This window comes from Molossus molossus, unplaced genomic scaffold (assembly GCF_014108415.1).
Source record: "Molossus molossus isolate mMolMol1 unplaced genomic scaffold, mMolMol1.p scaffold_m16_p_10, whole genome shotgun sequence".
Lineage (NCBI taxonomy): Eukaryota > Metazoa > Chordata > Mammalia > Chiroptera > Molossidae > Molossus > Molossus molossus.
The window spans coordinates 49,598,016-49,614,780 of NW_023425345.1; the positions used below are offsets into that span (position 1 = coordinate 49,598,016).

The window sequence follows — 16,765 nt, forward strand, 5'->3', positions numbered from 1 at the left end:
GACTCCTGCAGCATCTCCTGGCTCTGTACACAGGGTCCTAGAACATAGTACACTGGTCTTCACCTTCATCCCGCACTGGTTGCTCCTGCATCCTCTGCAGCCAGTACAATGCTCCAGTCTCCCTTAAGCTAAAGTTTTGTTTCTTCCCTTGATCATATACCCATTATCCAGAGTTGCTTTTTTCCAGCCCTCCCATGATCTCTACTCCTCCACTTTCAGCCCAGGGTTCTCCCTTCTCAACTATTCCCCTGTACTCTTTCTTGGATGAAAGCCAGACTCCTTTTGTGGGGAAACATATATATTTGGAAAGCTTGGGAAATTGAGACACCTAGTCTGAAACCTGGTTTGGTTGCAATACTGTTTTGGAAAGATGTCAGTTCTTATTCAGCTTAATTTGTTTTCTGTTCTATAAAAACAGCTTCTTCCTCATTAGCCAAGTGCTCGTGTAATACAGTTGGTCTTCAGGACTGGGACTACAAATTATACCCAAAATGGTTAGGATGGTGCCCTGTTAATGCCAGGTTTAAGCTTAGCCTCCAATAACCAGATCCTGGCTCTCAGCAAAGGCATACATACTCCTCCCAACTCATAGTTTCCTCACCTGCTTAATGAAGCAGGAAGAAGGTTCAGGCTGACAGGGGTTTGGAAGAAGGGATATCTCTAATATATAACTTTTGCTGGCTGTCCAAAGTATTATTTCTATACCCTAACAAAAGACCTAAGTGTAGTGACTGAGAAGGCTTATCAGAGTCCAGAATTAAAGCAGCCAAATGTTCTTTGTATAGGAATTAACAATAAATATCAAGCACTGTTATCACTGAATCCTCAAAACAGCCTATGGGGGGAGGGGGTTGATAGCCCCATTTCAGAGATGAGGACACTGGAGCTCAGGGTGATTAAATAATGTAGAGAAAAATAGGAATAGCAGAAATTGCCAAAGTTGCTTTTAAAACTGTTTATTTTTTAAGTAAGCAAAAACACCAATAACAAAAGGGCAAGGGCAAAAGCAGATATACTTTTTCAAATTAGCTGTGTCAGCAGATTGTTCATTTTTATTTGTAGTTCCCAAATGTTTCTTTTTTAAAGGGTTTTCAATTTTGCATACAGGTCATTTAAGATCAATAACAACTTGATCTAGTTTAGGAACATGAAAAGGAGTACTGTTGACTAAGTTATTGTTCACTAAAACAGATCTTTTTTGGGTAGGTGGAAGATCTCTAAAGAAGCTCTCACAATGCCTTCCCCCAGCCCCCAACTCCATCCCTTCCACCAATGTCTTGTATAGATCAGTAAAGAGCAAATTTTCCAAAACAACTGAAAGAAAAATAACTCCAAGCCTTTAGCAGAGTGAGTTTCATACAGGGAATGAGGAAGACCCACCGGAAAAGGTAGCCTAACTCCTCTCCACTAGAGCAAACACCTTGTCTATGGTGCAGAAAATGCCTGTTAAGCCATTAGAGCAAACTGGCTTTCAGGAAGAGAAAGAGGTGCATTAGAAGAGAGTTCTTAGGGCTGCTTAGAACCTGCTCTCCTATGTGGAAAGCAGCAAGACAATCTTTCTGAAATAATATTGCTGAATTGTAATCCTTGGGTACAAGCAAGGAAAAGAGGCAAAGACTGCTGTTTCTTTTGATGGTGAGAAAGGGGGCCAGTCCCTTCTGAATGCCCCATGATGTGGCACTCTAGGGATACCACCCAGCCCAATTCTCAATCTGCACACTATTTGAGGCTGTAGTACCTTCATCTTTGGGCCACAATGTTAGCTGGAATTTTCTTAAACTTCTTCACAGATCAGTTACAATGCTTCCAGAGGATTATTCCGAAATATTAATATGTCCCCAAAGGAAAACCAAACACATTCTTTAAGTACTATGTACTTGTCATCTTCCTAGAGAAATGTAGGTTGCACTGTTGACTTACTCCCTAAATGGCGTGGGGGTGGGGGGGCAGGGGGGGAGTAGGGGGAGACCTCTTCTTTGCAGGGTGCAATATAAACAGCCAAGTAAACAGAAAACAAAAGTGAGAGATTTTGTTGTTGTTCGGTTGCTTGGTTTGGGGAGAGGAGATGGTGTGGAGGTTACTGTTGTGACATGTTGCCTCAAAATATAGACCACACAACAGGAACAGCTGCTTTTCCTGTTTTCCAAGACAAAGAGACAGTAGTGAGAGGGAAACCTCACCCAGAGTTGCCTGCGTGATGGTGCAAACGTCTCCAGGCTCCAGGCTATTCTACAAGCAGCAGGTATTCCTTCAGAGAAGCTGGCAGTGGAAGACCCTTCACTGCATCGGGCAGATATTGCAGTCCCAGGCTGCGGCGCACAGCATAGCGAGACAGTGTTTTTAGAGTTCCTGGAGCTGAGCACAGAACAGTCAGTTTTTCACATAGTTGCTGGTCTCTGGCCACTTCTCGTGGCATGGTGCCATTTTTCCTTAATTCAAAGTGTCCAACAGCTCTGTGGAGGAGCTCAAAGCAAGAGTCCTCTTTCTCAGTTCCAAGTCCCCTGACTAGTAGAGCCACCAGGCGGGAGATGGGTGTCTGACCTTTTAGGTTGATGACTCTGACCTCTGCACCATAATCAAGAAGGATGCTGACGCTCTCAAGATTGCCCTTCATGGCAGCCCAGCTGAGTGGGGTGTCATTGTTGTAATCCAGAGCATTGACAGAGGCCCCACTCTCTAGAAGGGCCCGCACACATTCAGCATTGTTCTTAAAGGCTGCCCAGTGAAGTGGGGTGTCTCGGTTGCCATCCAGTGCATTGGGGTTTGCACCATACTCCAGTAGGACCTCCACACAAGCCTCATCCTTCTCAGCTGCATAGTGGAGGGCTGTTCGGTTGTAACCATCCAGGGCATTCACCTGTAGAGAGGGAGGAACTACATTATGGTAGACAGACTACTGAGGATGGTAGGTGGGTAAAGAAGCTTGCATATTCATCCACTACCTTTGCTTGTAATGTTCTGAACAAGAGAGTCAATCAGCAATTCTCAGGGGTCTTTGGTGACCAAGGTAGAGATATGACAGGAGCTTAGGAAAAAAACTGTCCCCAAACAACCAACACTACTATGTGTACTGATTGGCTGGCCTGCATTATTTAGGTGATTGCTGCTGCTTTTATTTATTACTCACTAGAATCTCTACCATAGAGTAAGGTTTAAAGAAAGAGAAGATGAAGTCTAAGTCTTTACAACTACTCTGAAAGGCATTTATTGGAAAGCAACTTGAATATACTAGCCAGAGGAAAGGTTTGGATTATTTTACTTATCCCAACTCACTCTATCCGGTGGCTAAGGGCAACCAGACTAAGAAATGAGGCCAAACAAAGCTCTGCCCATGTAGCTCTGTGTGCTCTTTAGCCATACAGAGAAGCTCAAATTGTTCATCCATGTCAGCCCCTTGCAAAAATATGCTGTGGAGTCTCGAGAGAACCTGCATGAAAGCATGTGGAGGTCAGAGCCCAAATCTCCCAATGCTGGAAGAGCAGCTGCTTGCTTTAAAAAGCAGCACCCATAATTTTTTAAGGCCACAAGACTTCAAACCCCAAATTTATATATAGTATATCTTGCTCCATAAAATGCGATAAAGAAAAACAAACCTTTTGAACAGTTCAACCTTCTATTTAGCTAAACACTGTCTCCCCCTTCCCACCCCCAAGATATTTTCACTTTCATCATTGACATTAATCACTATCTTTCACTTCAGGGCCACTCATCACAAAAATCATGGGCTAGATAATGACTATAGACAACATGGCTACGTAGAGCTCAGATGCTGCGGCTGCCCCTTAGGCTAACTGACCAGTGTGTTTGGGGCCTGCACAACAACCTCATAGCATGTAAGATTCAAATTAGCGCCTCAGCATGTGCATGTTAAAAATGCTCACCAAAAGTCAAAACTAAGCCCTGGCCAGTTTGGCTCAGCGGTTAGAGCATCAGCTGGTGGACCAAAGAGTCCTGGGTTCGGTTCTTGCTAGGGGCACGTACCAAAAAAAAGAGTCAAAACTAATATTTATTTAACAAGGAGTTAGCAATTACTACATTGCCAGTTTTCTAAACACTTTATGACCTTATAAAGATACCATCAACATCCCCATTTTACAGATGTGGAAACTAAGGCAAATAAAGGTTGAGTAATTTGTTCAAGGTCACACAGCTGGAAGTGACAGCTGGAATTCAAATTCATGAAGTCTGGCTCCAGAGTCCATTCTTTTAATCACTCATTATACTATGCTGCCTCTTGCTAATGCCAACATAAATTAATCCATAGTTTTTATGTTAAGATAACACATATCAGAAAGAAGACAGAAGCAAGATATACTAAAACAGAAAATAATTAGTGGCAGAAATAGCACCAGTAGCCCAATATTGAGGAAGGGGTTGCCGAATGATATGTATCTCCCAGTGATGGTATTAGAAGGGCACCTCTGGTAGCAGGTCTCACACTGTTTAGATTTAATCAGAGTTGAGGGACCTCTGCACTTATAGCTCTTGGATAGTCAACAGGCAATAAAAGGATTAAATGGAAGGCTGGGAGAGAAAGGGGATAAAATTTCTTCTTCCTGGACAACTTAAAAAGAAAGGCAAAGGAATGAAATCCTTAGCATGATTTTATATATTTGCCATTACATTTTGCTTTAATATTGGTCTATGCCAATGTTACCATGAGCTAGAAGGTGGGTAGAGATGGGAGAAGAGAGAAATTTTAAGAACATGTGAAGCTCCAGTCTTAGTGAATCATTAATGTGACAGTGTTAAGAACATTACCTCAGCTCCTTTTTCCAGGAGTAACTCCACACAGTCAGCATCGGACACCATGCAGGCACAGTGCAAGGGCTTCAGTGTGCCATGGGTGCAGTTCACATCTGCTCCCTACAGCAGAAGGAAACTTCAGTCAGGGTGCTCAACTCTGGCTCGTCGAGCAAGACGAAACTCAGAACTGAGTCCAGGGGGAAGAGGGTTCTAAGTCTGTACTGTAAACAGACTAATGGTCCCAGTTTCTGTCCTTATTAATTAAATAACATTATGATGCTAATAGCCAAACCAAGCAAAAACACTGGAGATGAATAAAAGGGACTGTCAATTCCTTAAATCAAGTTATTTTTCTCCACAAGATAGCCTGCCAGAGGTCATTTTGACATCACTAAGGGCATAACCTGATAAGTAAAAGTGGTGGGAACCTTAAGAGGCAGGAAAGCTGGAAAAGCTTTCTATGGTCACCATGCTCTGAAAAAGTCGGGAAAGTGAGTCTATTGGACTGAAGCCAGCAGAACGCGCACACTCTTTTTGCCATTCAACAGATGACCATCACTAACAGTAAGGTCATCTTTACATCATTTTTTTGTTTACAAACATTTTCAAAGTAGCCTCTTAGTCTCAGCATTCTGTGCCATCTAGCCCCTGCTGGTACTTATTTTTCAAATCTGATCAAGGAGTTGGAGATACCACAGTCAGACCAAAGTCACTGAATGACTCAGCAGCAGAGCTAGAATTAGAACCTGACAAAATTTCTACTGCGGAGTCTTCTGATACCATTTTTGCTGAGAACAAGCTAACATTGTTTGACTTTTTCTTCTCACCACTATGGCACACAACTCTGAAGCAGCTACAGAGCTCTGGGCTGTAAATAAGGATTCTAAAGTTGTTAAAAAGAATATACAGAAGTAACCATTTGGATGTATTTTCTAGTGATCAAAAAATTACCCTGTAACTTCTCTTAAACAGGAATAATACACAGAAATAGGTATCAGGATACAACAGTTATGTAACAGAATTACTGAACAGTAGTGGTTAAATGTCAGATATTAAAGTGTTTTCTTAAGTCAAAAATTACCATACATGTTAGGGGTTGATACTATTCTTTATAGAACTAGAAGTGGTAGCTGTTGTTATGATAGAAAGCAAGTGACATTTCTCTATGGATTCATTATAAACCACAAGGATTTGAAAATCACTTCTGCTTTCCTGGTCTCCTTCCTCCCCAGTACATGTGTAGAAGACTCTGAGCTTGCTGGATCCCACAGGGACCATATCCAGATAAAGATTTCACAAAGAACCTGAGACCATGGTCATCTAGAACACATTTCCTGAAGGAAAATATCAGATGCTCAAAGTGAAAAGCAGAGGGGAAAAGAAGCAAACAATAAGGAACATATATTTCAGTGGTCAAGTTAATACATTTAAGAATATTGCAAACACTCTTTGTGATCTTGAACTGAGTCAAAGCTGCAAATCTGTAATTTATTAGAATTCTCCAGGAACCTTCCCACTTCACCTCCCCAAAGACTGTTGTGTCAATAACAGCACACTCACCCCTCTGATGAGGTCCTCTACATTATCATGTGGGAAGGAACGAATGGCAGCGATTGTTCGGATTAAGCGCTCTGAGAGAGAGTATTTGCTCTGAATGCTCTGCATAATATACCACATACTGGAACTCATCAAGGCTCAGGGTATGTTCACATGCTCCAAACTGCCTGAAACAAAGAAGTTTTAGGCATACAAAATATCACTGAGCACACCTGTCCTTAGGGGTAGGAGTCCTCTGAGGCCTTCCCAACACTAAAAGCAGATTTTAAAGAAATGAATGATTAATATCATTTTCTCTTAATCATAAGGAAAAAAATTAATAATAGTAGTTTATGGAGCTGGGTAAACTTGGACACAAATGACCTGACCCTTAGAACCTCAGTCTACTCACTGACCTACACTAGCACAAGATCTCCCCAGGAGGCCTAAGAACCCCAAGGAGCTCCATGTGGTGGTTTAAAAACAAGTGTACACAAGAAGGTGATTTTTTAAAGGCTGAAGATGCCACAAAATATTTTTTCCTCCTCTGAATTTTGTGGTCTTTATAATCAGCACCACCTTTAGATTATTTGTTGTACTTGGACTTGCAGTAGAGTTATATTCCTATGGCTTCTCCATCTAAATTGCAATCATTTGGAAGGCGAGGTCCTTGTCTTCCACTATTTTTTTATCCTCACCCGAGGACATTTTTCCATTTTTTGTACAGATAGAGTGGGAGGGAGAGAGAGGAAGAGATAGAGAGAAACATCGATGTGAAAGGGACACATCGAGTGGCTGCCACCGCACGACCAACCAGGGCCGGGGACAAACTGCAACCGAAGTACATGCCCTTAGCGGGAACCGAACCCGGGTCTCTCAGGACCACAGGCCGACGCTCTAACTGCTGAGCCAAACCGGCCAGGGCCCTTGTCTTCCACTTTTTTTTCCCCCTTGTCCACACAGTCTCACAGAAAGAAGGTATTTCATAATTACTGGTTTATTGATTGACTAAAGGGCATAGAAGTGATTGTTACCTGTGAGAAGAGAGGAAAAAGGCTAAGGAACAAATACATTTTGTTAATGACAAAGCATCTGTGAAACTGTTAAACTATTTTCATCAAAGAAAAAATGGGAAATATTTGAGGTAATATTCTAAAATAAGAAAGAAACGCCCAGCTGAGTGGCTCAGTGGTTGAGCATCAACCCATGCACCAAGAGGTTACCGGTTCAATTCCCTATCAAGGCACATGCCCAGGTTGTGAGCCAAATCCCCAGTGGGGAACATGCAGGAGGCGGCCATTCGATGTTCTCTTTCATCAGTGTTTCTATTTCTCTCCCTTTCCCTTCCTCTCTTTTTAAAATCATTAAAGAAAAAAAATTTAAAATAAAGAAAGAAAGAAACGATTGGCCGGTGTGGCTCAATGGATGAACGTCGACCCATGCACCAAGAGGTCGCCAGTTTGATTCCCAATCAGGGCACATGCCCAAGTTGTGGGCCAAATCCCCAGTAGGGAGCATGCAGGACTCTCTCCCTCTCCCTTCCTCTCTCTAAAATCAATAAAGTAAAAAATAATAATAATAATAAATAAACTAAGAAAAAAATGCAAAAGTACAATTCTAGAGTCATCTATATAATATTAGAAAAAATGTCAAAGTTCACACCAATGACACATGAATTTATAGGAAAAGAAGCAGATTTAAGTGCCAAATGAATTAAAAATTTTAGTAACTCGCCATTTGTGACAATAGAAATAGATTTGGCCAAATATATGTTGAAACCACAAGACAGAGAGTTCTAGGATGAAAGAAGAAAATAATACAATATACTTAAAATCAACTATGGAAAAAGTTTTGGCTGTATAACAGCCATATACTAGTTGGGAAACATTAAAAATTACAGCAAACAAGGTGGAACATTGCAATGAAAAGGCATATATCAAGAATTGTAGAGAAAATACAGTATGCAATGTCATAACTATGTGTAACTGTTTAGAATCCTTGTTCTTATTAAATTATAAGTTCCTTGGAGGTAAATATAGTGTTATTTTTAGTAGTGCCTGGCACATGGCAGGTACTCAATAAACATTTGTTGAACCAATGAAAAATTTATTACTTTGGATCTTTAAAAATTCAAGACTTGCCCAGCCAGTGTGGCTCACTGGTTGAGTTTCGGCCCATCTACCAAGAGGTCGCCGGTTCAATTCCCAGTCAGGGCACATGCTCAGGTTGTGGACCCAATCCCTAGTGGGGGGCATGCAGGAGGGGCCCATCAATGTTCTTTGTCATCGATGATTCTCTCTCTCTCTCTCTCTCTCTCTCTCTCTCTCTCTCCCCCTCTCCCTTTCTCTCTCTCTCAAATCAATTTTTAAAAATATAAAAATAAATAAAATAATAAAAATGCTTGCAAGATTTGTAATTAAACATGTTATGCATATGATGATTACTAAAGGAAAAAAACCCTAAAATTATCTTGGTCATTTCATACTATGTAATTTTTTATTTTTATAATAGAGTATCCCCTTATACATTATGCAACATACTATGAATTCTAATAGTTTCTGTTTTGCTAATCACTAGCTATTAGTCTGTTTAAAATATATACAGTATTAATTAATAGAATGCAAGTTAAAATTATTCAATTCATAGGTATCAATGATTCAAATTGGGAATTCTTCTCCCCTATGTTATTATGAATGTTTTATATGTCTATGAAATTTTCTAGATAGTTCAGAATTGGCATAATTTCTCCAACAACCACTAAACTCCTCAGAGACAAGGGTCTGTATCTTATACTTCGTTGTTGCAAGGAAAAAAGAACAGGCAGAGGTGCATTTGAGTCAGAGAGTCCAAGAATGGGGGTGGAAGACAGGGCATCTAGAGTGGAAGGCTTAGAATAAAGCGAGGTTCTGTTAACCAATTCTAGACCATGATAAACTGAAGATGCTAAATAAACCCTGCAATCATTTTAGGGGCGCTACTGGAACTCCTAACAACTCCTAACTCAGACCATGACCAGTGGTCCTCTGCTGCTGCCTCCAAGTTCCTGGAGAAGAGTAAAACTCCCAGGCACATTGACTACGGTTCACTGTCAGGAAAGGTCAAGGAAATCTAAATCGACCTATCTCTGGTCAGCAACCCTGCACGGTTTGACCCCCAAGTGACCCCATTTCTCTGCTGGAACTGAAAGTCCTCTCTCCCCGTTTTCTTTCACTTCGGATCCAGAGAAAACACCAAGGGGTTTTTATTGTGAAGCTAGAAACAAAGTGGGAGAGAGGCGACATTCAACAGCTCTGGTGCTAGTGAGGCCCCGGCTTGCGGCTTTCGCCGCGGCCGGGAAGACCCTTGGCCCAACCAGCAGCACCCCAAGCCCACCGCACCTCCTGGGGGAGGGCTCGCGGCAGCTTTGTCTCGCCGAGACTAGGAGGCGGAGGGTAAGGGCACGAAATGCGAAGACCTCAGACGTTACCTTCCGCGTGTGCTCCCCCAAAACCGTAGCAATCCCGGTAGGGATTGGGAGAGTCGCGCAGTCTGCGCCGCGGGAACCCCAAAGGCGGACCAACCCCCGCCCTCGGATCTCCCAAAGGCCGGGGCGATGTCTCAGGCTCGAGGGCTCGCGGACCCGAGCGGGGAGTGGAGGAAGCGTTACTGGGCATGGTGCCCCGGGTGAGGGAACCTGGATGCAGGCATTCCTGCAGCGAGGGTCGCACTCACCGAACCGTGGGGTTGAGCTGGGTCGTGAGAGCCGCTGTCAAGGAGTGACCCGGAAGCAGAAGTTGTCACCGGCGGGCGCCTCTGTTTACAGGACTTAAAGAGCTACTAGGATGGGCGCGTGCGCACTGACCAGTGTCCGTAGGAGGGACGAGCTTGCGCAGACTCGTGAAGCAGCCTTGATCCTACCCAGGCCTAGTTAACGGGTCATTTTTACTGCTTGTCCAGAGGCTTTGCGCGCAGGCGCAATGTGGCGCTTTCGCCGCTGCAGCGGGGCTCTGGTCTGCCCCGGTGGGGACGAAGCTCACTCGCACGGCCGTCGGGCCGACTCTGTGGGGCCGCACCCGCCTAGATCAGGCCTGCAGTGGGCCCATCCATACCCCTCCCCTGCCTCCCAATGTCTCCATCTGAGATCCAGGCTGGGTACCTCGTTTCCAGATTATTCCAAGTCTCTACACTTGTTCTGTTGTTTAAGAGACTGAACTGTTCGTTAGAAGTGCCTTTGGCAAATAAAAGAGATTTCCAGAATTATTCATAATATTGGAACATATTTATGCTCCCCAGAACCCTCCTGGATATTGTCAGCCCTCACTCAGAAGGAGCTATACCAAAGATAAACCACCACTTAAAAGGTGCAGTAGCTCAAATGTTGAGGACTGAAAAAGAGGCACGTGCTGACAATAACCAGTCCCACCAAGAGAGATGCTGACACCTCTCTGGCGTACGTTCCATATAAAGCATAAACATTTCGAAGCCAATGGCACATAGTGATGCATATAAATAGTGAAGCAGCCCACACAGATGTATCTGGCAGCCTTTTTAACCAAGAGTGCCCCAGCACCCACTTTCCAATGGTTAAACAGCATTTAACCAATTTGAAAGCAAAGCAGGTCTTGACAGTTCATGTACATCAGTGAGGGGGTGGCGAACTGGAAAAGCTCATGCCCTGAGTGTGCCTCCTCTGAATTCCAAATGCAAAGGATTTTTGCCATGCAGGAATGTGTCCCCACCTCCCACCACTCTACTATGATAAGATCGTCTAATCTTTCAAAAGGAGCTGAAATCCAGATTTTTAAAAAGTGAATTCTCCCGAATTGCAAATGTTTGCAACTTTTTTTTATTTTTAAGAATCATTTTTAAAAGCAGGCAGCATTCAGCCTGCAAGCCACCAATTCCAGACTCTGGATTAGACTCCTTGACAGCTCTGTGGGGGAGTAGTTTAGGGGCAGCCCTTTGATTAGGAGGGAGTCTGGAGACTTGATTTGAAGCTGTAGCTACATATTAACTACATTGTTTTTAATTAATAGATTTACTTGGGAAAGTTTGAAGGGACCTGAATGCTATTATGTGGAAACTGGAGTTTCCCATCCACCAAACGACTCTAAGGTATTTGATCAAATCAGTGAACTGAAAATGGTTTGATTCTGTGCCCATCGCTTCTAAACCAGAAAAGTATATTAAGGCGTTAAAGAATGTTAAACCTCCAAACACAGGGACATGCTGATCCCAAATGGAGGAGTTATCTGTGAAACTTAGTCTTTCCTGGCCACCAGCAGGGGCAATCATAAGAAAAATCAAGCCACCGACATGTCTTATCCAGACCTAACCTCGTTTCAGTCAGTACCTCTCAAATTCCCAGAACCGTGTGACTCACATTAATAGTCCAGTGGTATATTCTCCCCTGGACCCTTTGGATTCTACTTGGCTGGGAAATTAATGAGGTGAGAGGCAGAGATGTAGTAAATACTGTGGGCTCAGGCCCGCTGTCTCCCTCTCTCCAGCTCAAGGTGATGCTCTGATTGGCATCACCTATACCTTTCTCAAAGTGGAGCACAGCTTCACACAACTGACCTATTGAAGGGTTGTTGACTACCTCTCTGGCTTTCATTTTATTAAGTCTAGCTCTACTGGGTTTACTGCTCTGCCACAGAGAACCCACTGCACAAAAGAAGGAGGTCCCCACCTGTACACAACATGATAAAGTCAAAAGGACTCAGCCAAAGGAAGTACTGCATCTGAAGAGTGGCATCTGTCCCTTCTCTGAGGTCCCATGCCTTGGCAGCTCTTGTTCAATGTCATGTGCCAACCTATGTCATGGTAGAAAGAAAAAACATAATACAGAAACCTAGTTTTTGTCCTGGTTCTGAGATTGGGGGGCAACGGGGGCATCGGTATTCTCATTTGTAAAGTGAGAGCATGGGCTGAAGTAATCTTCAAATATCCTTCTATTTCTATAAATGCTGAATCTACCTAATTCCTAAGCAAAAATTCCTGCTTCCAAAATTTTTACTCCCTAGTTTAAATGAGAACAGTTTTATGGCTATTACTAATATATTAATGGGACCTGTGAAGGCTTAATTATAAGATGACCAAGTTTATGTATTTTCTGTTACATTTTTGCTTCTTCTGGCTCCTTGTTTCTAAAAGAGAGTAAAGACACTGGTGATTCCCAGCTTCAATTTTTTTTTTTTTTATCCCCAAGGACATTTTTCCATTTTTTGTTCAGATAGAGTGGGAGGGAGAAAGAGAGAGAGAGAAACATCGACGTGAAAGGGACACATCAAGTGGTTGCCACCTGCACAACCCAACCAGGGCTGGGGACAAACTGCAACCGAAGTACATGCCCTTAGCGGGAACCAAACCCGGGTCTCTCTGGACTGCAGGCCGACGTTCTAACCGCTGAGCCAAACCGGCCAGGGCCCAGCTTCAAATTTTAAATATTATTTTAAAAATAAGATGTTTAAGCATACAAAAAACAAAACAAAACACTGAAAAGAGTAGTATGATAAATTCATTATATCCATCACCTATGTTTAACGCATCAACATTTTGCTAAATATTTTAAATCTAATTTTTTGTTTCTCTGTTGTTTTGTCCAGCTTTAGGGTTTTGAAATGAACTACTCAAACAATGTCCACAGTTCCCACACCTTTGGGGGAAATTTTTTAATGAGGTTTGATTTGACATCACATGACTTTTCTAAAAACCTAAGCTATCTTATGTTTATTTATCTATCTCTTCCTTAAAAAGATGGAAATGGAATCCCCCCCACCCTCATGTTGTTTCATCTCTTGGCTGATAAATGCTAGAGTATATAAATTCTGGGAAACTCCCAGCTTGTTATAAATATAGAATGATTAGTTTCCCAGGGAGTAATAAAAATAGGCTACCCATGCAAATTACTTTATAGTGTTTCTGACAATCCACTGGGCAACCAAAGAAGATTTCAGATCCATTCATTCATCCATTAATCAACAGTGCAGGGAAGATAAAGATGGAAAGACATTCCCTTTCTATCAAGGGCTGGGAGACATTTTTGTAAATGGTTAAAGATGACTAATTTGCAATTAAAGATGATTATTTCAATGACGTTTTTATGTACAAAGTCAATGTTGAAGAACAGTTCTACTTCATAGTGAGATCAAAATAGTGTAGAAAGGAAGGGTCTGTGAAGATGTTTCCTGGGGAGAAATTTGCTTGTGCCATTGAGTCCCCACTCCTCTCACACCCAGAGGGAGAGGCAGTACTTGTGCTGTTCCTTCTCCTCAAGTCTAAAGAGGGGCTTCTGTGGGACTAGAGAGCTTGGAAATTGTTCCCGATAGTTGTAAAACAGAACTGCATTGACTCTTACCTGTAAACTTAAAGAGGGCAGTAGCCACAAAGCAGAGGTGGCTACATCGGGATCCACGAATACTCCCAGATTTGGTAGGGATGACAAATGACTGAATATTTCCCTGGACCTGATTTGGGTCACATAGAAGACAGTTAGCATGGGGTTGCCTTTGGTCTATTCAAAAGGGCTGTCTGGAGGCATGGAGGGACCCAGTGACCAGAAGTTAGAGAGAAACACAGAACTAGAACCTATAGAGGTTGTCACAAGCAACCATCTGTGTCTGCCTAGGACAAAGGAACTCAAGCAAGAGGTCTCTGATGATAGTAATCTCCAAAGAACCTTTTCAGAGGCAACTTTAACCACCTGCCAGACCCAGGGAGTATAGACCCTATCAAAACAGAACTGCCCTGTCCTCTCAGCTGTCCAGCCTCCCTACACTTTTACACAGCAGATCAAATAGCAGTTAGCTAGTGGAGGTGAAGGTAAGCTGGGGAGAAAGTCAGAGGCACGCAGCCACCAGCCACAGGAGGCCTTATGCAGGAGAGGAGGAGAAGGAGAAGTCTTAGACTAGTACTTTAGAATGAAGACTGAAGTATTTGGTTACCATCTTGGACTGGAAGCATTCTATTTACTAAATCAAGACTCTCTTTTTTTACTTAAAGCAACTGTCAATTATAGAAAAATGAACTAAAAAGTCAGGGAATTTGCTCAAATTTCCATTCAGGGGCAGAGGAAGATTATCACCTCCCAGTAACTATTTTTAAAAGATAGTAAAAGCCAAAAAGTAAAGGTATATTTTGATCACATCCCATGAATCTTGCATTTAACATTCCAACTTTGTCTTTATATATTTTAGTTTATTTCTGTTCATATTTTGATTATAAGTGCTTCCATAAGTTGTTTTTTATCTACATTTTTAATGTGTTGTATCTCTCGTAGACTTTTTTCATTATTTTTTTTTCTCTCCCCTGCTCATTCCATTCTGTTCTCAAGAAGGGTTCATTAGATGGTGTTGATTGACAGTACAATTAGTGTTCCTATTTTCAGACCTTGTCGTAAAACTTGAACTAGAAATCTGGTAATGATGTTTTGTTTGTAATTATTGCTGCTATCGCTGTTCAACCTGTGTTATACCCAGTCTCTGCAATTAGATGCCATCGAGCTGCCCAGGTTACAGATCTGGGTGCTTGCTCTTTGAGCATTCTGGCTACCAATTGGCCACGGGCCTTTTTGGGGTGAAAAACTCCTTTCTTCACCTGCTGACTCCAAACCCTTTCCTGATTTTGAGTGCAATCCTCTGGAATGACAATGTGCTGGAGGAGGGGAATTCTGCCCTGCAGCCTCTTGGAGTGGTCACAGGAAGCCTTTCATAACAGTTTCCTGGGTTCTGGCCAGAGCTCATTAATTAGTCTTCTGTCTACAAAGGCTTCATCCCTCTTCAGGGGCCACTTTGACTAATGTAATGGCAAAATTTTCCTGACGTCCTTCCTAAAGAAAGTAAGAAGAAGCGATTCTTCCAAAGAAGTTCTTCTCCCATCATCAAAGAAAAAGAAAAGAACCAAAAGCAGTTAAAGATATTATTAGAGCAAAGGAGAGAGAGGGGACTCAATCAAAATGAACAAAGTTAGGTGAAAAATAAGATCCAAATGCCAGACTAGTTGAGAAAAATAAGCTTTCTTTAATTAATATAATAGTGTATTTCCTCTTTACTTTGAACTTTCTCATTTTTTAGGGCTATTGCTTACAGCATATTCCTTATTTTAGAAACAATGTAGTATTATGTGAACACCATCAGGATCAAGTGGCCATTTCTGATCTTAGCTCTAGTCACTTTACCTAAGCAAATTACAGTATCTAAGTTTTTGTTTATTGATTGTACAACTGGATGAAAGTAACAACACATACCCCAAGGGTTAATTTTACAAAACATAGATCAATCACATTTGTGGAGGGTAATTTTGCATACTATATAAATGCTGGTTCTTACCTATGTCATCTTTGTATTATTTTATATTTGTTCAAGGAGGTTACCAAATATCTAGTCTTCCCAGTTACACTGTAAGCGCCTCTGAGAACTTAGATTTCCTGCACATACCCCCCACCACAGCTCTGTTCCAAACTCACTCTAGGTATTGAATAAATGCAAACTGAATTGAACTGAGGTGAACTTCCCTCCCGAAGACAGGGAAATTGGAATGTCTCTATGTACTGGTTCTGAGAAAGAACTCCAAGGCGCTTATAAAAGGAAAATCAAAAAGATTTGCAAATAGAGCAAAAGAAAAGAAAAATCAAGTTCAAAGAAATATAATGTCAGCCTTATGAGATTTTTTTATACACTTAAACTTTGTCCTAGAGAAAGTAATTCAGCCAAGAAAAGAACAGTATTAATGTGCAACAGGGGTAGTCTCCCAAGATGTGTCGTAGGATTAAACAAGGACTTCTTTCAGAAACTGCTCAGAGGCAGACATGCTCTCAGTATTCAAACTTCATTCTTTCTTCTTCCCTTTAACCTTCCCCAAGGCTCAGGGAAACTTATGGAACACTGTTTTATGGTTTTAAATTAGCTTTTTATCAATAGTTTATTATTTTTTTGGCCCTACAAGTTCACCTATATTTTTTACTATTCAAATAATTTTGAAAGATTTTGAGACTTCATGAAGACTGTCTGAGGAATTTTGAAAAAAAAAAAAATTACAGTAAAGATGCAAATAACAATGTTAATGATAGTATTTAAATTACATATTCATGGTACTATTTTTCCAGGAATGTGGGCAATTATAGCTAAATTTCCTAGCAAATCAAGACTGAGTAGACAAACTCTAGCAGGAGAGATTTTAAGATTGTTCAAGGGAGGAAAATTAACAGAAAAAATGCCACTCGCCTGGTACCAGTGGTGGTACAGACTGATGTGGAGAATTCTAGGAGCAAGAATATGATTCAATTCTCTGAATCATTTTCAGGGGCTTGAGAATCAAGTTATGGTTGATCTCAGAATCTTGGTTGCTTGAGTCCCATATTTCTAGTAGGAGTGTGTCTCCCCCTGGAGGGGACATAGAGCATTTGTTCCTTCAGGCTTCTTGCTCAGAGTTCAATAGTAATTCATTCTTTGTTCATTATTCATTCTTTCATTCAACAAATACTTATTAAATCCTATTACTGTGT

At 41.7% G+C, this 16,765-nt stretch overlaps 1 protein-coding gene across 12 annotated transcripts in view; it reads right to left on the reverse strand.

The window, feature by feature from the left end:
• The window catches only part of ASB8 (ankyrin repeat and SOCS box containing 8), a 62,118-nt gene that overhangs the window by 25,823 nt on the left and 19,530 nt on the right, over window positions 1-16,765 (reverse strand). For 3 of the 12 annotated variants that reach the window (XR_004958347.1, XM_036252338.1, XM_036252337.1), the window contains exons 2-4: window positions 6,307-6,470; window positions 4,762-4,866; window positions 2,181-2,857 (exon numbers count right to left, since the gene is read on the reverse strand). Coding sequence is in view for 11 of the 12 variants with exons in the window: in XM_036252338.1 (XP_036108231.1) it covers window positions 2,225-2,857; window positions 4,762-4,866; window positions 6,307-6,435 (867 nt within the window). In the remaining variant the exon portion in view is untranslated. Of the gene's footprint in view, window positions 1-984; window positions 2,858-4,761; window positions 4,867-6,306; window positions 6,471-9,993; window positions 10,200-11,953; window positions 12,078-13,621; window positions 13,731-16,765 lie in introns of those variants that run through there. The other 9 variants (XM_036252342.1, XM_036252341.1, XM_036252344.1 and 6 more) reach the window with 9 other exon arrangements.